Consider the following 24,839-nt stretch of genomic DNA (forward strand, 5'->3'; position numbering starts at 1 on the left):
ATTGTGGTTTTAACCAGGCCCCCAGGTGCCATACTCACGCCCCTCCCTGAAATTTTCAGGCATGTTGCCGCCCACAGCTCCTCTTCTCTCCACCCTGCATCTTCAGCTGTTGCTTGGCCGTGATTGGTCAGTTTGCGCCACGTGACTCCGTAGCCTCGCCCATCCCTACTATCTACGACATGCCGACAATTTTCAGAACACCGGCGTCCTGGGGTGCAGGGTGTCGCGGACTGTTCACTGAGAGCGGAGGGACAGAAGAGCGGATGTGAGTGCTCCTCCTATCACCATACAGAACACTGCCTCCTCCCAGCCTTCCCCTGCCATCCCTCTGTAGAACTACAAAGCCCAGCATGCCCAGCTGAGACTTCTAATTCTACAGCCAGAATCTACTACCAGAATCTATCTACTCCCATCATCCCTGCTCCTATCCAACATATCTGATAACTACTCCCATCATCCCTGCTCCTATCCAACATATCTAATAACTACTCCCATCATCCCTGCTCCTATCCAACATATCTAATAACTACTCCCATCATCTCTGCTCCTATCCAACATATCTGATAACTACTCCCATCATCTCTGCTCCTATCCAACATATCTGATAACTACTCCCATCATCCCTGCTCCTATCCAACATATCTAATAACTACTCCCATCATCTCTGCTCCTATCCAACATATCTGATAACTACTCCCATCATCTCTGCTCCTATCCAACATATCTGATAACTACTCCCATCATCCCTGCTCCTATCCAACATATCTGATAACTACTCCCATCATCTCTGCTCCTATCCAACATATCTGATAACTACTCCCATCCTCCCTGCTCCTATCCAACATATCTGATAACTACTCCCATCATCTCTGCTCCTATCCAACATATCTGATAACTACTCCCATCATCTCTGCTCCTATCCAACATATCTAATAACTACTCCCATCATCCCTGCTCCTATCCAACATATCTAATAACTACTCCCATCATCTCTGCTCCTATCCAACATATCTGATAACTACTCCCATCATCTCTGCTCCTATCCAACATATCTAATAACTACTCCCATCATCCCTGCTCCTATCCAACATATCTGATAACTACTCCCATCATCTCTGCTCCTATCCAACATATCTGATAACTACTCCCATCATCTCTGCTCCTATCCAACATATCTAATAACTACTCCCATCATCCCTGCTCCTATCCAACATATCTAATAACTACTCCCATCATCTCTGCTCCTATCCAACATATCTGATAACTACTCCCATCATCTCTGCTCCTATCCAACATATCTGATAACTACTCCCATCATCTCTGCTCCTATCCAACATATCTAATAACTACTCCCATCATCCCTGCTCCTATCCAACATATCTGATAACTACTCCCATCATCTCTGCTCCTATCCAACATATCTGATAACTACTCCCATCATCCCTGCTCCTATCCAACATATCTGATAACTACTCCCATCATCTCTGCTCCTATCCAACATATCTGATAACTACTCCCATCATCCCTGCTCCTATCCAACATATCTGATAACTACTCCCATCATCCCTGCTCCTATCCAACATATCTGATAACTACTCCCATCATCTCTGCTCCTATCCAACATATCTGATAACTACTCCCATCATCTCTGCTCCTATCCAACATATCTAATAACTACTCCCATCATCCCTGCTCCTATCCAACATATCTGATAACTACTCCCATCATCTCTGCTCCTATCCAACATATCTGATAACTACTCCCATCATCCCTGCTCCTATCCAACATATCTGATAACTACTCCCATCATCTCTGCTCCTATCCAACATATCTGATAACTACTCCCATCATCCCTGCTCCTATCCAACATATCTGATAACTACTCCCATCATCTCTGCTCCTATCCAACATATCTGATAACTATTCCCATCATCTCTGCTCCTATCCAACATATCTAATAACTACTCCCATCATCCCTGCTCCTATCCAACATATCTGATAACTACTCCCATCATCCCTGCTCCTATCCAACATATCTAATAACTACCCCCATCATCTCTGCTCCTATCCAACATATCTAATAACTACTCCCATCATCTCTGCTCCTATCCAACATATCTGATAACTATTCCCATCATCTCTGCTCCTATCCAACATATCTAATAACTACTCCCATCATCCCTGCTCCTATCCAACATATCTGATAACTACTCCCATCATCCCTGCTCCTATCCAACATATCTAATAACTACTCCCATCATCCCTGCTCCTCTCCAACATATCTGATAACTACTCCCATCATCCCTGCTCCTATCCAACATATCTGATAACTACTCCCATCATCTCTGCTCCTATCCAACATATCTGATAACTACTCCCATCATCCCTGCTCCTATCCAACATATCTAATAACTACCCCCATCATCTCTGCTCCTATCCAACATATCTAATAACTACCCCCATCATCTCTGCTCCTATCCAACATATCTGATAACTACTCCCATCATCCCTGCTCCTATCCAACATATCTGATAACTACTCCCGTCATCCCTGCTCCTATCCAACATATCTAATAACTACTCCCATCATCTCTGCTCCTATCCAACATATCTGATAACTACTCCCATCATCCCTGCTCCTATCCAACATATCTGATAACTACTCCCATCATCCCTGCTCCTATCCAACATATCTAATAACTACCCCCATCATCTCTGCTCCTATCCAACATATCTAATAACTACTCCCATCATCTCTGCTCCTATCCAACATATCTGATAACTATTCCCATCATCTCTGCTCCTATCCAACATATCTAATAACTACTCCCATCATCCCTGCTCCTATCCAACATATCTGATAACTACTCCCATCATCCCTGCTCCTATCCAACATATGTAATAACTACTCCCATCATCCCTGCTCCTATCCAACATATCTAATAACTACCCCCATCATCTCTGCTCCTATCCAACATATCTAATAACTACTCCCATCATCTCTGCTCCTATCCAACATATCTGATAACTATTCCCATCATCTCTGCTCCTATCCAACATATCTAATAACTACTCCCATCATCTCTGCTCCTATCCAACATATCTAATAACTACCCCCATCATCTCTGCTCCTATCCAACATATCTAATAACTACTCCCATCATCCCTGCTCCTATCCAACATATCTGATAACTACTCCCATCATCTCTGCTCCTATCCAACATATCTAATAACTACCCCCATCATCTCTGCTCCTATCCAACATATCTAATAACTACTCCCATCATCCCTGCTCCTATCCAACATATCTGATAACTACTCCCATCATCTCTGCTCCTATCCAACATATCTGATAACTACTCCCATCATCTCTGCTCCTATCCAACATATCTGATAACTAATCCCATCATCCCTGCTCCTATCCAACATATCTGATAACTACTCCCATCATCTCTGCTCCTATCCAACATATCTGATAACTACTCCCATCATCCCTGCTCCTATCCAACATATCTGATAACTACTCCCATCATCTCTGCTCCTATCCAACATATCTGATAACTACTCCCATCATCTCTGCTCCTATCCAACATATCTGATAACTACTCCCATCATCTCTGCTCCTATCCAAGATATCTGATAACTACTCCCATCATCTCTGCTCCTATCCAACATGTATAATAACTACTCCCATCATCTCTGCTCCTATCCAACATATCTAATAACTACTCTCATCATCTCTGCTCCTATCCAACATATCTGATAACTACTCCCATCATCCCTGCTCCTTTCCAACATATCTGATAACTACTCCCATCATCCCTGCTCCTATCCAACATATCTAATAACTACCCCCATCATCTCTGCTCCTATCCAACATATCTAATAACTACTCCCATCATCTCTGCTCCTATCCAACATATCTGATAACTATTCCCATCATCTCTGCTCCTATCCAACATATCTAATAACTACTCCCATCATCCCTGCTCCTATCCAACATATCTGATAACTACTCCCATCATCCCTGCTCCTATCCAACATATCTGATAACTACTCCCATCATCTCTGCTCCTATCCAACATATCTAATAACTACTCCCATCATCCCTGCTCCTATCCAACATATCTGATAACTACTCCCATCATCTCTGCTCCTATCCAACATATCTGATAACTACTCCCATCATCCCTGCTCCTATCCAACATATCTGATAACTACTCCCATCATCCCTGCTCCTATCCAACATATCTGATAACTACTCCCATCATCTCTGCTCCTATCCAACATATCTGATAACTACTCCCATCATCTCTGCTCCTATCCAACATATCTAATAACTACTCCCATCATCCCTGCTCCTATCCAACATATCTAATAACTACCCCCATCATCTCTGCTCCTATCCAACATATCTGATAACTACTCCCATCATCCCTGCTCCTATCCAACATATCTGATAACTACTCCCATCATCCCTGCTCCTATCCAACATATCTAATAACTACTCCCATCATCTCTGCTCCTATCCAACATATCTGATAACTACTCCCATCATCCCTGCTCCTATCCAACATATCTAATAACTACCCCCATCATCTCTGCTCCTATCCAACATATCTAATAACTACTCCCATCATCTCTGCTCCTATCCAACATATCTGATAACTATTCCCATCATCTCTGCTCCTATCCAACATATCTAATAACTACTCCCATCATCCCTGCTCCTATCCAACATATCTGATAACTACTCCCATCATCCCTGCTCCTATCCAACATATGTAATAACTACTCCCATCATCCCTGCTCCTATCCAACATATCTAATAACTACCCCCATCATCTCTGCTCCTATCCAACATATCTAATAACTACTCCCATCATCTCTGCTCCTATCCAACATATCTAATAACTACTCTCATCATCTCTGCTCCTATCCAACATATCTAATAACTACTCCCATCATCTCTGCTCCTATCCAACATATCTGATAACTACTCCCATCATCCCTGCTCCTATCCAACATATCTGATAACTACTCCCATCATCTCTGCTCCTATCCAACATATCTGATAACTACTCCCATCATCCCTGCTCCTATCCAACATATCTGATAACTACTCCCATCATCCCTGCTCCTATCCAACATATCTGATAACTACTCCCATCATCTCTGCTCCTATCCAACATATCTAATAACTACTCCCATCATCCCTGCTCCTATCCAACATATCTAATAACTACCCCCATCATCCCTGCTCCTATCCAACATATCTAATAACTACCCCCATCATCTCTGCTCCTATCCAACATATCTGATAACTACTCCCATCATCTCTGCTCCTATCCAACATATCTAATAACTACTCCCATCATCTCTGCTCCTATCCAACATATCTAATAACTACCCCCATCATCTCTGCTCCTATCCAACATATCTAATAACTACTCCCATCATCCCTGCTCCTATCCAACATATCTGATAACTACTCCCATCATCCCTGCTCCTATCCAACATATCTAATAACTACTCCCATCATCCCTGCTCCTATCCAACATATCTAATAACTACTCCCATCATCTCTGCTCCTATCCAACATATCTGATAACTACTCCCATCATCTCTGCTCCTATTCAACATATCATAACTACTCCCATCATCTCTGCTCCTATCCAACATATCTGATAACTACTCCCATCATCTCTGCTCCTATCCAAGATATCTGATAACTACTCCCATCATCTCTGCTCCTATCCAACATATCTGATAACTACTCCCATCATCTCTGCTCCTATCCAACATATCTGATAACTAATCCCATCATCCCTGCTCCTATCCAACATATCTGATAACTACTCCCATCATCTCTGCTCCTATCCAACATATCTAATAACTACTCCCATCATCCCTGCTCCTATCCAACATATCTGATAACTACTCCCATCATCTCTGCTCCTATCCAACATATCTGATAACTACTCCCATCATCTCTGCTCCTATCCAACATATCTGATAACTACTCCCATCATCTCTGCTCCTATCCAAGATATCTGATAACTACTCCCATCATCTCTGCTCCTATCCAACATGTATAATAACTACTCCCATCATCTCTGCTCCTATCCAACATATCTAATAACTACTCTCATCATCTCTGCTCCTATCCAACATATCTGATAACTACTCCCATCATCCCTGCTCCTTTCCAACATATCTGATAACTACTCCCATCATCCCTGCTCCTATCCAACATATCTAATAACTACCCCCATCATCTCTGCTCCTATCCAACATATCTAATAACTACTCCCATCATCTCTGCTCCTATCCAACATATCTGATAACTATTCCCATCATCTCTGCTCCTATCCAACATATCTAATAACTACTCCCATCATCCCTGCTCCTATCCAACATATCTGATAACTACTCCCATCATCTCTGCTCCTATCCAACATATCTGATAACTACTCCCATCATCTCTGCTCCTATCCAACATATCTGATAACTATTCCCATCATCTCTGCTCCTATCCAACATATCTAATAACTACTCCCATCATCCCTGCTCCTATCCAACATATCTGATAACTACTCCCATCATCTCTGCTCCTATCCAACATATCTGATAACTACTCCCATCATCTCTGCTCCTATCCAACATATCTGATAACTAATCCCATCATCCCTGCTCCTATCCAACATATCTGATAACTACTCCCATCATCTCTGCTCCTATCCAACATATCTGATAACTATTCCCATCATCTCTGCTCCTATCCAACATATCTAATAACTACTCCCATCATCCCTGCTCCTATCCAACATATCTGATAACTACTCCCATCATCCCTGCTCCTATCCAACATATCTAATAACTACTCCCATCATCCCTGCTCCTATCCAACATATCTAATAACTACTCCCATCATCTCTGCTCCTATCCAACATATCTGATAACTACTCCCATCATCTCTGCTCCTATTCAACATATCATAACTACTCCCATCATCTCTGCTCCTATCCAACATATCTGATAACTACTCCCATCATCTCTGCTCCTATCCAAGATATCTGATAACTACTCCCATCATCTCTGCTCCTATCCAACATGTCTAATAACTACTCCCATCATCTCTGCTCCTATCCAACATATCTAATAACTACTCTCATCATCTCTGCTCCTATCCAACATATCTAATAACTACTCCCATCATCTCTGCTCCTATCCAACATATCTAATAACTACTCTAATCATCTCTGCTCCTATCCAACATATCTAATAACTACTCCCATCATCTCTGCTCCTATCCAACATATCTAATAACTACTTATACTACTACATATAACTACTTACATACCTTATCCCTCATATTCTCCGCCATGTCCTCCATACCTACTTCTACCATAATCTAAACCGTCTTCTCTAATAACTTCTCCCTTCTTCCCTCTGCCATAATTTGCTGTATACCCTCATACCTGACGCCTGCTCCTGTTGGCCATATATAAGTGACATGCCCTCTCTGTGGCATAAATCTGATATCCGTTTATGACTTTTTATTACATCCATAGCAGGTTTTCTGATCTGAGATCTGGCAGAGTAGCGGAGCATGGACCATGAGAAGCACCATGTAAGTGCCAGTATATTACAGCTCACCCTGGAGATCGCCTACCTTCTGACCGGAGAGGTGAGGGCTTATGGGAACATCACTTCTACCTGTATTACATGATGAATGGAGAGTTGAGAATTTCTGCCACACTTTAAGTTTTTACCCACATTCTTCTGATTTGTAGATTAACTCTACAGTGATCATGTATTGGAAATTTACTGCCTGAGGTCGTGGCGGGTGTTTGGAGCAGGTTCAGGAGTTATGTGCCATGCCAGGCTGCTGTTGGCTGTGTTACACTGCAAGCTTCTGGCTGTAACAACAGTGACCGCTGTTTTCCATTAATTTAATGCAGCCAGTCCCTGTGTGATGCAGTGACCCCTGTTGCAGCTAGGGGGCGCTGTGTGTGCTCCTCAGGATATGCATGGAGGCATATCTGTGGTTATAATGATGGTGAAAAAGTGACTGGCAGAATTGTAAATGGCCTATGCGTGTCGCAGAGGGAGTCTGCGCGTTAAGCCAGATGTAATGTTGTTCTGGGACCTGTAGTCCCACAAGTATTTGTATACACTCACTGGCCACTTTATTAGGTACACCTGTCCAACTTCTTGTTAACACTTAATTTCTAATCAGCCAATCACATGGCGGCAACTCAGTGCATTTAGGCATGTAGACATGGTCAAGACAATCTCCTGCAGTTCAAACCGAGCATCAGTATGGGGAAGAAAGGTGATTTGAGTGCCTTTGAACGTGGCATGGTTGTTGGTGCCAGAAGGGCTGGTCTGAGTATTTCAGAAACTGCTGATCTACTGGGATTTTCACGCACAACCATCTCTAGGGTTTACAGAGAATGGTCCGAAAAAGAAAAAAAATCCAGTGAGCGGCAGTTCTGTGGGCGGAAATGCCTTGTTGATGCCAGAGGTCAGAGGAGAATGGGCAGACTGGTTCGAGCTGATAGAAAGGCAACAGTGACTCAAATCGCCACCCGTTACAACCAAGGTAGGCCTAAGAGCATCTCTGAACGCACAGTGCGTCGAACTTTGAGGCAGATGGGCTACAGCAGCAGAAGACCACACCGGGTACCACTCGTTTCAGCTAAGAACAGGAAACTGAGGCTACAATTTGTACAAGCTCATCGAAATTGGACAGTAGAAGATTGGAAAAACGTTGCTTGGTCTGATGAGTCTCGATTTCTGCTGCGACATTCGGATGGTAGGGTCAGAATTTGGCGTAAACAACATGAAAGCATGGATCCATCCTGCCTTGTATGGAGCATCTTTGGGATGTGCAGCCGACAAATCTGCGGCAACTGTGTGATGCCATCATGTCAATATGGACCAAAATCTCTGAGGAATGCTTCCAGCACCTTGTTGAATCTATGCCACGAAGAATTGAGGCAGTTCTGAAGGCAAAAGGGGGTCCAACCCGTTACTAGCATGGTGTACCTAATAAAGTGGCCGGTGAGTGTAGATATGAAAGGAGGCTTATTGGGCTAGTTCAAGAGCTGGGCGGGTTGAACTAGCCACACACACACCACTTATCTATGGGAGTGATTACAACTACATAATGTGACCATGGTGTGGTCACATGGAGGTGTAATGGAGACTGTGTGAGATCCTGGACGGCTTGTGTGTTGGGAGGTCCTGAGTGTGGACTGATTCCCTGAATAGCGCACTGTGAGGCCGTGGATCTGAAGACCTGTGTGTTGGGAGATCCTAGGAGTAGGATCGGATCCCTGTTAAGCGCACTGAGAGACTTATGTCTGACGGCCCCAGGTGGGGACGGACGTCCTAAACAGCACATGCAGTGGCCTGTGTTGGGAGTCCTGGGAGTAGGATTCCTGAATAGCACAACCTGTGTTGGAAGTCCTGGGAGTAGGACTTCCTGAAGAGCACATGGGAAGGCATGTATGCAGAGTCTGCAACGGCACTGCACTGGGGGAGCTACAGCACCGTCTGAGGATCTGGACTGTCAGGTGGCCTGGTGAGCAAGGCATGGTCCGGGACGGTGATCCCAGTTCAGCAGTTTCCCTGGAGGAGAGAGGACTGACAGGAGGTCAGCGTGTGGCGCAGGAGCTCCTGGAAGGTAACCCAGAGTATGGGGAGCTGTGTGCACTGACAGGGGGTCAGTTAATGAACTGTCCGGTCACCCATGGTAACTGGATGGAGTAAGGTCCAGCATGTTTATAGCTGCAACATAATGTCGTGTGTTGGTGCCTCTTGTGCTCCATGAACATTAGTGAACTGTTCGGCGTGCGGTCAGCCACGGTAACTGGACAAAGTGGTCCAACGTGTTTACTGACTGCGCTTCAAAGCTGTATATGAAGTTAAAATGTTTAGAAATGAACTATGTGTTAGGCCTGTGATGTGCAACATGGCCTGCAGGGCTGTTTTTGTGAGAAAAACGTGCCTGTGTGACTGAGTCCTGTTGCTAAGCGAGTGTCCCCCACCACATGCAGTAAGCGCTATCTCACACTGGACAGAGGTGTTTAAATAGCACGATCTCTGATGTGCACACCTATCAATTCTCATCGGCCCCCCGTGACACAATTGCGTGGATACAATGTAGTGAAATGGCAGCTGGGGCCCTGCTCAAGTTCTCCGAAACTGCCATATTAGCCCTCCTGGGAAGCTCAGTCAGAGGCTGAGCTTCATAGATGAATCATGATTTGACTATAGTTATGCAGTATATAGTGTAAGTGATGAAACAGTCACAAGCTCAAGTCCCTAAGGGGACAAAAAAAATAAAGTATAAAAATGGAGCAAAAAACCCCATTAAATCACCCTGCTTATTTTTTTTTGTTAAATTAAAGAAATAATGAAAAAATAAAAATATTTGGTATTGTTACATCCGTAGGGGTCCCGTCTGTCAAATCTGTCTTAAATATCGAAAAGAAAAAGTCGCATTGTTGTAACTGCTTTTATTGGCCTGTGAGAGTGATACAGACATGGCTATCAGTCACACAACTGGACCTTCCACTAGACTCATCACTGAGTGCAAGCAGGACTAAACAATCTTCTGCCCAAGTCCTCCTGTACTTGTATATGCCTTTGTGTAGAATAAAAACAAGGATATAATTGAGCTGTGTGAACTCATTATGCAGGAATATATTATGGTTAAGAAATCCAGGGAGATTGGGGTGAGAAAGATCCAGAGTCCTCCACTTCCATCACTGATTGAAGCGAGAAAGAACGATGAGAAGATCCTAGAACTCACCAACAAAATCACTGAGCTTCTGACTGGAGAGGTGAGCACTGCTGGGAATGCTGGGACCTTGCATGATAATGACAAAAGGACAATGTGCTTGCTTCATAACTGTATCATTGTGTGCCAGGTTCCTATCAGATATGAGGACATCATGGTCTGTTTCTCTGTGGAGGAGTGGCAGTATGTAGAAGAACACAAAGATGTGTACAAACATGCCTTGATGGAGGACCAGCAAACCATGGACTCATGCAGTAAGTTTCAGTTTTATTACATAGCCATGACATAGATACTTGGCATCTAAGGCCTGTGTGTATCCTTATGTCAATCCTACAGGGTATGTAAATGGACCCTTTACTTACACTTTTTAAGAATGGTGTTTAGGGATTGACACTTAAAGGAGCCCTGCATTCCGCTTTTTGTTACCCTTTTATCACCATATCATCATGTTTGGGATCAATGCTTGATGGTTTTGAAATTATAGAATAATGGAAACAGTTGGAAACCCATTTCATTGTTACACTATTAACCCCTTTCTGACGTGTGCTGTTCATATTTGCCACATGACGGGGGTAAGTGTATGAAGCGGGCTCCGGAGCTGAGCCTGACTGCTATAAAGGTAGCATCTGCCTGTAACAGCTCTCATCTCTGCTGTTAGCCACTTTAATGCGGTTGTCAATATATGGCTCAGCATTTAGGATGCGTGTGGTCCCAATATTTGCCTGTTATGGTGCAGGCAGTGTGTTGCTGGGTTGCCATGGCAGCCGGAGGACTGCTGCTGACTCTTACCACAGCACTTGTGAATCCACGCCATAGGCTAAGCTTCATAGGAGACAATGATGTTAGTTCTATACGACAATACAATAGTATTGCAGGATCTAGAACAAGTGATCAGATGATTGATTGGTTCAAGACCTTTAAGGGGACTAAAAATAAAATATAAGAAAAGAGTTGTTTGAAATATTAAACAATGAAAACAAAAAAATTGAATCACCCTTTTCCCCAATTAAGTAAAGATATTAAAAAAATTCTGTATTGGCGTGTCTGTAAATATGAAATTGTATATCCCTGCACAATAAACACCATAAAACCAAAAATGGAAAACCCCAGAATTAACGTTTTTTAGTAGCTGCGCCTCCCCAAAAATGTAATAAAAAACGTGTACCCTAACATCTTTTCTATATAAATGTCAGCTTGCCAAACGAAAAACATCTCCACTGATGGAAAAAATACAGGTCTCAGAAAATGGCAAGGCAACACAAATCAAGCTTGATTTTTTTTTCGTTTTGTATTGGGGGTTTTTGTTTCAAATTTCAGATTTTTGTTTTCCACCACCAAAATTGAACCTGTATGTTTGGTAAATTTTGGTAAATTTTTAATGCACAATGAACACTAGTAACAAAAGGCCAAAATAATGTCAAAATTATATATACATATATACTGTGTATATATATATATATATATATATATATATATATATATATATATATATATATATATATATATATATATATATATATATATATATATATATATATATATATATATATATGTAAACAGATTTAGATAACAATGCACAATGTTAATGCATACAACACTTGTGCCCTTGCAGGGAATTATTTACTGGGAATCCAGTGCAAAAATACAATATACCCATATAAAGAAAGATTGCACATAAGGATCAGATTAAACCATAGTCGAGCATAATTACATCAGACCTGCGGTGCCACAACCCCTACGCGCATTTCGGTTTGACACCCCCAGAAGAAGGCACGTAAGCCGAAACGCGCGTAGGGGTTGTGGCACCACAGGTCTGAGGTAATTATGCTCGACTATACTTTGTAGTTTCCCTGCCGACCTTGATAATACTGGTTACTGGATGCTAATTCTTCAGTGGAGTCTCTTTTTGTTTCACTATGTATTGAAATGTCTATGTATATGATTTATGGTTGTTGGAGGGCATTGAAATGGATTTGCCTCTGACCTGTGGTTCCATTTTGTAGTTTTTCCATCACAGAATCCCGCAATATTGTTACAGTCTATGGATTTTTATACTAAGATGTTTAATAGAATAATTTTGTATGGTTTAATCTGATCCTTATGTGCAATCTTTCTTTATATAGGTGTGTATATATATATATATATATATATATATATATATATATATATATATATATATATATATATATATATATATACAGTACAGACCAAAAGTTTGGACACACCTTCTCGTTTAAAGATTTTTCTGTACTTTCATGACTATGAAAATTGTATGTATGTTGTATGTACTGTTGACATTTTGTTCCACAAGTATACTGGAGTCCAGCTGTGCAAAAATTGAGCAAGATTTTGAAAAGTTGCAAATGATAAATTAGGCTAAACATCTGAATAACCAAAATCACATTGTAAAAAAATAAAAAAAAAATTAATCTGTGTAATTAAGGCTAGGGCTACACAGGAACATGTCTTGAGGTACAGTATGTTGTATGTACTGTATGTATGTACTGTATGTTGTATGTACTGTATGTCTATATGTATGTTGTATGTACTGTATGTTGTATGTACAGTATGTCTATATATGTACTGTATGTTGTATGTACTGTATGTATGTACTGTATGTTGTATGTACTGTATGTATGTACTGTATGTCTATATGTATGTACTGTATGTTGTATGTACTGTATGTATGTATTGTATGTCTGTATGTATGTATGTTGTATGTACTGTATGATGTATGTACTGTGTGTTGTATGTACTGTATGACTATATGTATGCACTGTATATGTGTGTATGTGTTTTTTTGGGTTTTTTTTACATTCCATTAGCCGGATGATGGGACTACTACTGTCCCATCATTGGCTAATGTGTCAATCACTGTCACTGTAGCAGGCATTGCCGGATGGGACTTGTAGTCCCATCGGACAATGCCTGCACACGCAAACACACACACACCAATGACCCCCCTGCACAGACCCTCAGACAGCCCGCAGAACCCCCACGCACCGCCCACCCGCCCGAAGCAGACCCCAGCACCACACCGCCCGCCCGAAGCAGACCCCAGCACCACACTGCCCGCAGACCCCAGCACCGCACCGCCCGCAGACCCCAGCACCGCACCGCCTGCAGACCCCAGCACCGCCCACAGCCCAGTCACTCTTGATGAGTGACTGCTGTCTGTGGAGGCTGGGCCACGCCTGCTGATGGCGTCACGCCAATTTCCAGAGTCAGGAAATTGAAGTGACGTCGGCAGATATTTGCGGCGGCTGCAGCCTGGGGGTCACGTGACTTGGACTCAGGCGCCGGCATAGTGCCGCTCACAGGCAGTATTGGCAACAGAAGGTATTTACAAAATTAATTAGGGGCCCCTGGGGGATACAGTGGGGGGTTAATTGAAAGTTTGGACAACCCATTTAAGGGTACTGTCACACTCTGCAACTTTCCAACGATCACGACCAGCGATACGACCTGGCCGTGATCGTTGGAAAGTCGTTGTGTGATCGCTGGAGAGCTGTCACACAGACAGCTCTCCAGCGACCAACGATGCCGAAGGCCCTGGGTAACCAGGGTAAACATCGGGTTACTAAGCGCAGGGCCGCGCTTAGTAACCCGATGTTTACCCTGGTTACCATCGTAAAAGTAAAAAAAACCAAACAGTACATACTCACATTCCGGTGTCCGTCAGGTCCCTTGCAGTCTGCTTCCCGCTCTGACTGAGTGCCGCCGTAAAGTGAAAGCAGAGCACAGCGGTGACGTCACCGCTGTGCTCTGCTCTTACTTTCCGGCCGGCAGTCAGTCAGAGCGGGAAGCAGACTGCAAGGGACCTGACGGACACCGGAATGTGAGTATGTATTGTTTTTTTTTTTTTACTTTTACGATGGTAACCAGGGTAAACATCGGGTTACTAAGCGCGGCCCTGTGCTTAGTAACCTGATGTTTACCCTGGTTACAAGCGAACGCATCGTTGGATCGGTGTCACACACACCGATACAGCGATGACAGCGGGAGATCCAGCGACGAAAGAAAGTTCCAAACGATCTGCTACGACGTACGATTCTCAGCAGGATCCCTGATCGCTGCTGCGTGTCAGACACAGCGATATCGTATGGATATCGCTGGAACGTCACGGATCGTACCGTCATAGCGACAAAAGTGCCACTGTGAGACGGTACCCTAAGGCAGATGCCTTATCTCATTGTTTTCTTTGGGGTGGAGATAATTGTGAACCGCTTCCGATATTATAAAAAGGGGTGATTATTGCATCTAAATGCTCCGATATTGAAAAAAGAGGCAGCTATTTAAATTTGTTTGGTGATCTGAAACATTTAAGTATGACAAACATTCAAAAGAATAGGAAATCAGAAAGGGGGGCAAACATTGCATGGATATATGAATAGAATGAATTAAAAGCTACAATTTGTTCTGAAAAAAAAAAGACAGCGTAAATGACTAAATTATGACTCTTGGAAGAAGGGAAGGGAAGAACGAAAGTGCAAAAATGAAAATTGGCATTCCCAAAGGGATTTCCAGGTAAATGTATTGATGTCCTGTCCTTGGATAGGCCACCAATTTGTGATCACTGGGGATTTGAGCCCTGGCATCAGCACTAGCCTATCACCGCCTTGTTCTCAGAGCAGCAACTGTAACCGCACCCATGGCACTGATTGACAACTTACTCATCATTAGGGCCGGCTTTCAGTCAGTGTCAGGGGTGCAGTTACAGCCAACGCTCTCTATACTCACTGCTGTGACTGAAACGGCAATGGCTCCATTCCTGTGACTGAAACCGGAACGCTACCGGGAGGAATAAAGTTAATTTCCTCCTGGCATTGAGGGTCTAAGTGCCAGTCCCAGGCAGGATCAGAACACTATTAACCTGCAGATTAACCCCATATCTGCAGGTTAATAGCGTTTCGTCAAAGGTTCCCTTTAAATGACGATTTACAAGGACTTCAGGCTGTTCTGGTTAATCAAATATATGTTAGTAAACATGGAATGTTATGATAAATCACATTTCAGAAAAGGTGGAGTGTTATACCTTGTCACTTTCTCTCCGAGCAGGTGAATCACCTCGTGAATTACATGTCAACGACTTATTTAACAGCTTTTCCTCGAATGATGATATCGGCGTTCCTTGTGATACTATTGAAATGTGCGTCAGTATGAATGAAATCACTGAACCTTGGACCATGCCTGACTACCATATAAAAGAGCAGTCCATTTTACACGACCAGGGCATCCCAGAAGATCTCTTTATATTTCCTTCTCACCATTTAGATCTTACTGCTCCGCTGAGTCTTCTACATGGAAGTACCCACTTACCTGTGGGAAATCAGATGGTCAAGGATAAAGCGCCAGTCATTTGTTCTTATTGTGGAAAGATTTTTAGTAACCATTACAGACTTTGCATCCACCAGAGAGCACACACAGGGGAGAAACCATTCCAGTGTTCAGAATGTGGTAAATGTTTTGCTCGACACTCCGGTCTTTTGATGCATCGCAGGATTCATACAAACGAGAAGCCCTTTATTTGTCCAGAGTGCAGCAAGTCTTTTAAGCAGCCATCAGCCCTTACTAACCATCTGAGGACCCATACTGGAGAAAAACCGTATTCATGTCCAGAATGTGGTAAATGCTTTTCGGTAAATTCTAGCATGATCATACATATGAGAAGCCACACAGGAGAGAGACCATACATGTGCCCAGAATGCGGTAAAAGATTCGGGTATAAAAGTAGCCTGATTGATCATCAAAGGGGTCACCGGAATGAGAGGTCTTTGTCATGTCGAGAATGCGGGAAATGTTTTATATATAAAACAAATCTTTTTAGACATCAGAGGATCCACAGACAATAGAAGCTCCTAGGTTATGGAATTAGGGACAATAACCAACAATTCCGTTTTTTTACCTGAATCTAGGATTTTCCCCCAGTTTCTGCTTTGAATAATATATTTCCCTGGATTACAGGGAAGGCCAAACAGTTTGTTTATAATCCGAATCACAGTCCAACATTGAAGACCTCAACCTAAAGGCTGTGCAATCAGAAAGGAAGAGTGTTGGGGGTGGAAGAAAATACTTGATCTGGTTGCTGTTCAAATCTAGACTCATGTTAATTCTTCCTGAATGTGTGGGCCTTATTCTCTGTCTACATTCCTTAATGGGGTGGTGCAATATCTATATTGTCCATTTTAAATGGCTATCTTTAACCCATAAACACTTTTGTAACTTGCTTTATTATACCCTATAATTCCCTCTATCATGCTACTCCCTTTGTGTGACTTTTTCTATTTCATTTCCTGTGATGTTTTGTTTGAGGGGAGTTTTATATACAATGTCCCAGAAGGATGTGCTTGCAGTCACTTCTCCTCATCTTCTATTACCCGTCCTGAAGCCAGACATCATCATGGGCGGCACTGCAGTCACTTACCACAACTTTGTCACTGCTGTCCTCTTATGATGTCTCAAGGGGTGAGGCAGAAGTGACAGTAATTCAGTACCTGAAGCCACACTTCATCTGAACCTGCCACCTTCAGTTTTAAAGGCTATCAGCACACTTCTGTCCCTGCTGCTTGCATTTACAATGACTGGCTCCCCAGTTCCTATTTCCATGAGCGTCTTCCTTTTCCCTGAAATGAGACGTCATCAGGGGATGGTGATAGAAGCAGGGTGAGTGATTCCAGCACCTCCCCACAGCTTCTGTCCCCACCCTCAAAATGAATAGTCATCAGTGGGTGATGATAGAAGAAAGATAGGTGACCCCAGATCCACCTCATGATGATGATTTGTTTGAGAGCAGTGATAGAAGCTGTAGGGCCGGCGCATCTGTCACTCACATGTCTTCTGAAGATGAGGGCAATGGGCAAAGAAGAAGTGTGATAGAGAATGGTAGGGAATTTTATAATAAAGCATTTTGCAAAAGTGGTTAGGGCTTAAAGACAGATATTTATAAGTGGCATTTGTGTTGGACAACCCATTAACTCCTATTTCTAATGTGCTCTTGGTTTGAGCTTTGAAATGTGATAAACCACATATTATAAAGGGCTTTTCGCGTTTTTTCACTGTTTTTGAAAACACTTGCATTCTTCTTGATCGATCATCTCGTTATAACTCAGTGACGTGCAGTGCTGTTGTCCCTCTTAGAGACCTACAATATGTGTGCTAGCATTTTCGCTGTCTTAAAGGGGGTGTTATTACTTATTGGATAGAGTCAAACAATGTAGGGTGACTCCCCAAACTGGGGACGCCTTCTGTCAATTTATTCATACATATTTTGGAGTAATAAAAGAATGGCACAACACTGTTATAAGAAAAGATGCTGTATCTTAAAGAATACAAGTATTACCAAAAACTGACATGTCCGGAACGGTGACCGTTTCTTTTTAGGTTTGGGAGCAGGACTGAGGCACTTAATGGCGTTTTGTATGTTAGTGGATTTGTTTTTAGTATTCTATTTTTAAATTATTATTTTGTTAGGGTTACCCACCTTGATGATCATTTATATCTTTGTTACCTTGTCTAGAAATCATATAGATGTGAAGACCAAAAACTGATTGTTGCCTACAAAATCTTTTGAATTTTTCAAAAATGTTAATATTTCTGGACATGTACAGCTTTTCCCAACTCTTTGTTTCTGATGGGTCAAGTACACATTAAGAAACTTGAAGTGTGACTATTCTCCTGCAGACTAATCTGTTTGAAAGGCAGTATTCCAATTAAAAGCCAGCACTGTGGTTCTAAAGATGCAACACTGGGCTACCTGCTGAGAGACGTTTGGCACCTTATCCTATTCTTTGACGTCTGTATGGATTACAGTATCCTGGACTGTGAGTGGTACTTACCGCATTGTAAATGGAATATATGTTCCTAGGTTTTAAATGCTATGTCCTGCAATGATGAACAGATATATACTGTATGTCTTGAAGCTCCTGGGCCCCAATACCAAATCTATAACAGACTAGCCTAACCTACCAGGTACCATTTACGATATTAGTGTCTTCTTGTGGCAAGATGTGTTTGGTCTCTTCCTCAGGTACCAGGGCTTAGGTGCAAGTACTATCTCCTATAACTTTGCACCACGTAACAAGGATATAATTGAGGAATCAAAACACTTTAAAATAAATTGAACAGCTGATTTATGCTGCCTCATTCACAGCCTGCATGAATCACGCACTGGCTCTGTATTACAGCAAAAGCCCACATTTAAAGAAGCACTCCTCTTCCCATCAAAGTTTTATCCTCTTAATATATTGCAATCCTCATATTATGGAAAAAAATGGGTAGATGTGGATTTGACTCTGCACTGCTGAGTAAGTGAAAGTCCAGACGTATGTCATATAGGATGTGGCTTTATTCAACGCATTTCAAAGTTCTCAGACTCCTTCATCAGGAAAAACACCACAGATGTACCAATCCTCATATAGCACTATGTTCTTACAATTGCTCATTTTGCCTTTTTACCCAGCTAATTCTTCTCTTTTCTCTGCTATACGTAGAAACAGGAAGTCTCTTGTCCCTGCATTTATCATTCCCCTCTTCATCTCCCTCTTCCTGTCTGCCAGGGACTTTTGCAGTGACTTATGACTCATACATGGAAAATTGACCTCCTGTTTCTACAGCTTGGAAAGATTCAACTAGTCAGTTATTAGTCACTAGATGGTGGCCCGATTCTAACGCATCGGGTATTCTAGAATATGGTTGTATGTATGTATATAGCAGCCACATAGTATATAGCACAGGCCACGTAGTATATAGGAGGCATGTAGTATATAGCAGACAAATAGTACGTGGCCTGTGCTATATACTATGTGGCTGCTATATACATACATATTCTAGAATACCCGATGCGTTAATACAGGCCACGCAGTACATAACACAGCCCACGTACTATATAACACAGCTCACGCAGTATATAGCAGCCACGCAGTATATAACACAGGCGACGTAGTATATAACACAGGCCACGCAGTATATAACACTGCCCATGTAGTATATAGCACAGCCCCCGCTTTATATCACACAGCCCACGCAGTATATCACACTGCCCATGTAGTATATAGCACAGCCCTTGCAGTATATCACACAGCCCACGCAGTATATCACACTGCCCATGTAGTATATAGCACAGCCCCCGCAGTATATCACACAGCCCAGGTAGTATATAACACTGCCCATGTAGTATATAGCACAGCACCCGGAGTATATCAAACAGCCCACGCAGTATATGACACTGCCCATGTAGTATATAGCACAGCCCCGCAGTATATCACAGCCCCTGCAGTATATCACACTGCCCATGTAGTATATAGCAGAGCCCCCGCAGTGTATCACACAGCCCACGTAGTATATAACACTTCCCATGTAGTATATAGCACAGCCCCCGCAGTATATCACACAGCCCACGTAGTATATAACAGCCATGTAGTATATAATGCAGCCCACGCAGTATATAGCAGCCGTGTAGTATATAGCACAGCCCCCGCAGTATATCACACAGCCCACGCAGTATATCACACTGCCCATGTAGTATATAGCACAGCCCACGCAGTATATCACACAGCCCACGTAGTATTTAGCCGTGTGGGCACCATATCCCTGTTAAAAAAATAATTAAAATAAAAAATAGTTCTATACTCACCCACCGGGATCCACCAAAGCTCCGCCGAGCCGCGCGCGGCTGCCGCCATCTTCCGTTCCCAGGATGCATTGCGAAATTACCCAGAAGACTTAGCTGTCTTTTTTTTATTATTATTTTTAACATTACATTTTTTTACAATTGATGCCGCATAGGCAGCATCGATAGTAAAAAGTTGGGGACACACAGGGTTAGTAGCAGCGGTAAAGGAGTGCGTTACCCGTGGCATAACGCGGTCTGTTACCACTGCCATTAACCCTGTGTGAGCGCTGACTGGAGGGGACTCGGGAGTATGGAGCAGGCACTGACTGCGGGGAGTAAGGAGCGGCCATTTTGCCGCCGGACTGTGCCCGTCGCTGATTGGTCGTGGCCATTTTGCCACGACCAATCAGCGACTTGGATTCCATGACAGACAGAGGCCGCGACCAATGAATATCCGTGACAGACAGAAGGACAGACAGAAAGACGGAAGTGACCCTCAGACAATTATATAGTAGATGTCATAAACCTAAGGGAAAAGAAATAGCTGAGTAAGAAGGACAAAATGAGCAATTGTAAGTACACAGGGCTATATAATAGGATGATTGAAATATATTAAGAGGATAAAAACTTTAATGCGGCTTATGTGGCTAATCCAAGAAGCCAGTCCCCTGTTGCTTCTCCTAGCCCAGCTTCCACCACTGAATAACAGATCTCTCTGTATACACACATGTATAGAGAGAGACCTGTCACTCAAGGAGAGCAGAAGCCACAGGAGACCCACCTCTTGGACTACTCACCCGAGCCTCATGGTCCATAGCTGGCTTTTTAATTCATGTATTCTTTCAAATCCTGCAGCTTTTCAGAATAATACATACCTGGGCGAAATGACAGTCGAACTCTGATTCATTCTGCCCATGGTGCGAGCAGCATAAATCAGCTGTCTGATTATACTTTAAGGTTCCTATTTACTAATTGTTTTTCTAAATTAAAACACACACAAAAAATAGATGATCCATATCTGCTTCTTTTGAACCAGTAGCCAAGTATTAGATGCTAAAGTATGGAGTTGGGTCATGACCATCAGCATACATCATATGTTTAGTCAGAAATCATTTGTGGGATTGATAAAAAGTGGAAATGAACCATGCTGTCTTTAATGCCATGTTCACACATTCAGTATTTGGTCAGTATTTTACCTTAGTATGTGTAAGCCAAATCCAGGAGTGTGTGATAAATACAGAAGTGGTGACGTGTTTCTATTATACTTTTCCTCTGATTGTTACACTCCTGATTTTAACTTACAAATACTGACCAAATATAAGAGGGTGAATGTGGCCTAAAAATAATCTTTAATCAGGATTTTATTCCTCAAACTAATGACACATACATAATGGAAATTAATGCTTAGAAAATCCTTACCTTTCTTGAAGAAATCTGTTTAGCTGCTTTAGAGAAATCCATAGATGATATTGTATGCTAATGAGCTTCTCTGGGCTCTGCACTTACTGATCTCCTGCCTCTCTCCCCAACCTCTGCCCACTATCGGCCTCCTGCCTCTCTCCCCAACCTCTGCCCACTGTCGGCCTCCTACCGCTCCCCAACCTCTGCCCACTGTCGGCATCCTGCCTCTCTCCCCAACCTCTGCCTGTGGTTGGACTCCTGGGTCTCTCCCCAACCTCTGCTCTCTCCCCAACTTCTGCCCACTGTCGGCCTCCTCCCTCTCTCCCCAACCTCTGCCCACTGTCAGCCTCCTATCTCTCCCCAACCTCTGCCCACTGTCGGCATCCTGCCTCTCTCCCCAACCTCTGCCTGTGGTTGGACTCCTGGCTCTCTCCCCAACCTCTGCTCACTGTCAGCCTCCTGCTTCTCTCCCCAACTTCTGCCCACTGTCGGCCTCCTCCCTCTCCCCAACCTCTGCCCACTGTCAGCCTCCTGCCTCTCCCCAACCTCTGCCCACTGTCGGCCTCCTGCCTCTCTCCCCAACCTCTGCCCACTGTCGGCCTCCTGCCTCTCTCCCCAACCTCTGCCCACTGTCGGCCTCCTACCTCTATCCCCAACCTCTGCCCACTGTTGGACTTTTGGTTCTCTTCCCAACCTCGGCCCACTGTTGGACTCCTGGCTGTCTCCCCAACCTCTGCCCACTGTCGGCCTCCTGCATCTCTCCCTAATCTCTGCCCACTGCTGGCCTCCTGTTTCAGTGACCTGTTAAAGACAGGAGACAGGCAGTGGGTGGGGAATAGAGAGAGAGGCAAGAGACCAATAAAACAGAAAACAAATTTCTCCAAGAAAGGTAAGGATTTATTCAGCATTAAAGCGCTTTTATATACATGTCATTAGTTTGGGGTATAAAATTCTGACAACAGGATCCCTTTCAATCTTGTAAAAAAAAAATGACACGTGAGACTTTTAGACTTATACAATCAGAATAATGTCTGTTACAGAGCTGTGATCAACAGTATTGGTAACCTTGAATATTAAATACACCATATAAAATATCTCCTGCAATAATGTATTTAGTGAAGCTCATTTGATATGTATAAACTCATTGGCAGGGCAAAGGACAAAATTATTATAGCAAAAGTGTACTCGACCAACAGTGAAGCATGGTGGAGGATTATCAGAGTGTAAAGTCTTTCAGAAGCCATCAATCCAAAAACTACCTTGGATGGACTTGGCTCAGGCCACTCCGTCTAGCAGATACCAGAACAACCCTCGTCTTCCAATCTGTTTGACTCCAAGTGAAACAGATTGGAGTCATAGACAGTTGATCTAGCAATATGGAAGTAGTTGTGTAATGAGATGAGTCAGGTTCAGGTTTAAAGGAGTAACACTAGAGCACAAGGAGAAACCAAACCCTTCCAGAATGCTGGAAGTTTAAGTGGGGTGTGGTACTGCCCCATTGGCCACAGCAGGGAGCGGATTACACTTGCTGGGCTACTGGACAGAATACATACCTATTAGTCTTGCTCTGCAACACCACACATCCCAGATACACTAATTGATGGCTGGACAGCGTCTGGGTCACCCAGATATACTGAACATTATGTCTCCTCCAGCACCAGTAGCAGAGTGAATACGGCAGTGCCTGGTGACAGAGGCACGCTTCCTAGAGTAGGCCTAAGTAGAGATGTCACATAGAACATTTAGGTCAAAATGTGCTTCCAAGTGTAAACAAACTAGGTTATGAGTTGGACTGAGTCCTACACTAGAATAATGACCCAGAGCACACATCCAAAAGTACGTAAGAATGGTTTAGAAGGAAAAATGCTTTATTTTAAATTAAGTTATTAAGTTTTCATCTCGATCCCACTGAAAATCTTTGGGGAGAGCTGAATGGGAATCGAATCCTGCAAACATTCAAGAGCTTTAGATAGGTAGTGGAAGAAATTAGCAGCAGACAAGTGCAAGAAGCTCACAGATGGTTCACGGTTGTTGCCATATCTTGTGCTGCCATGTATTGGGGAAAGGTTGCCTTTAATTCTACCCATGTCATATACTATAATTCTACAATTCTTTTTTTGAAATTACTGCATGTATGTTGACTAGTCAACTTTTCTGTTGAATGTTTTTGAATGCTATTAAAATATTCTAATGATGCACAGTTGGTATATAGCCACTTATTTCTGAATAAATTGGCTTGTTTATAATAAACAATCAAGACCAATAATGTTGACCACAACTGTATAGAAAGGAGTTGTCCTGGTTAGAAAGAAGGGTCTTATTTTTCAATTTCATTGCCTGGGTGTGATTAGATGTCATCCTCATCTAGTTGAGCTCCAATACCAACCACACACCATGTGCAAGAATGGCATTGTTATTTCTGAGCTGAAAAGTCACTAGCAAAGATCCATTAGCGCTGCTGTGGGAGACAGGTTGTAGTGTTTCCCTAAATGTGAATGGTTACAGATGATGAGATGAATCAACCAAAATCAGTCTACTGTGCAATCTTCTGCAACTGAAAAGAACAATATATACAAATTTCCTAGTTTAGGAATATGGATGTTTCTTAAGTTGTAGTGCATAATAACCCACCTTAGGCCGGGGTCACACTTGCGAGTGCAATGCGAGAAACTCGCATCAATACCTGGCACTGCTTCCGACACTCGGGACCGGAGTGTTCAGCTGCATAGAAATACATGCAACCGCACCCTCCGGTCCCGAATGCCAGCGGCAGGCCGGGTATTGATGCGCAAGTTTCTTGCATTACACTCGCAAGTGTGACCCCGGCCTTAAAGTGAACCTGTCAGGATTGTGCACAGTAACCTACACACAGTGTCAGGTTGGTGCCGTTATAATGAGTAAAATGATACCTTGACCAGGCTTGCCGCACTCTGTATAATTGCACCCCCGGCCGTGAAGATGTTTATGTAAGCAAATAAAGAATACCGACTCGAAGGATTGGTGAGTGCTGCCTCTT

At 43.0% G+C, this 24,839-nt stretch overlaps 1 protein-coding gene across 2 annotated transcripts; it reads left to right on the forward strand.

Moving 5' to 3' along the window:
• The first annotated feature begins 25 nt into the window (after positions 1-25).
• Positions 26-23,995, forward strand: LOC143767200 (oocyte zinc finger protein XlCOF8.4-like). 2 transcript variants are annotated; one of them, XM_077255328.1, is made up of 5 exons: positions 26-265; positions 7,574-7,689; positions 10,712-10,855; positions 10,943-11,066; positions 15,871-23,995. In XM_077255328.1, exons 2-5 carry the CDS (start codon positions 7,612-7,614, stop codon positions 16,662-16,664), a joined length of 1,140 nt encoding a protein of 379 aa, XP_077111443.1. In that variant the 5' UTR covers positions 26-265; positions 7,574-7,611; the 3' UTR covers positions 16,665-23,995. The 2 variants fall into 2 exon arrangements, with proteins under 2 accessions (XP_077111443.1, XP_077111445.1); XM_077255330.1 differs by having other exon boundaries at positions 7,577-7,689.
• Positions 23,996-24,839: the final 844 nt, after the last annotated feature.

Source organism: Ranitomeya variabilis, chromosome 4, assembly GCF_051348905.1.
Source record: "Ranitomeya variabilis isolate aRanVar5 chromosome 4, aRanVar5.hap1, whole genome shotgun sequence".
Lineage (NCBI taxonomy): Eukaryota > Metazoa > Chordata > Amphibia > Anura > Dendrobatidae > Ranitomeya > Ranitomeya variabilis.

Coding starts and splice junctions, on each gene's coding strand:
- LOC143767200 (XM_077255328.1), top strand. CDS start 7,612: ATGGACCATGAGAAGCACCATGTAAGTGCCAGTATATTACAGCTCACC. Junction 10,856..10,942: donor CTGAGCTTCTGACTGGAGAG/GTGAGCACTGCT, acceptor ATTGTGTGCCAG/GTTCCTATCAGATATGAGGA. Junction 11,067..15,870: donor GCAAACCATGGACTCATGCA/GTAAGTTTCAGT, acceptor CTCTCCGAGCAG/GTGAATCACCTCGTGAATTA.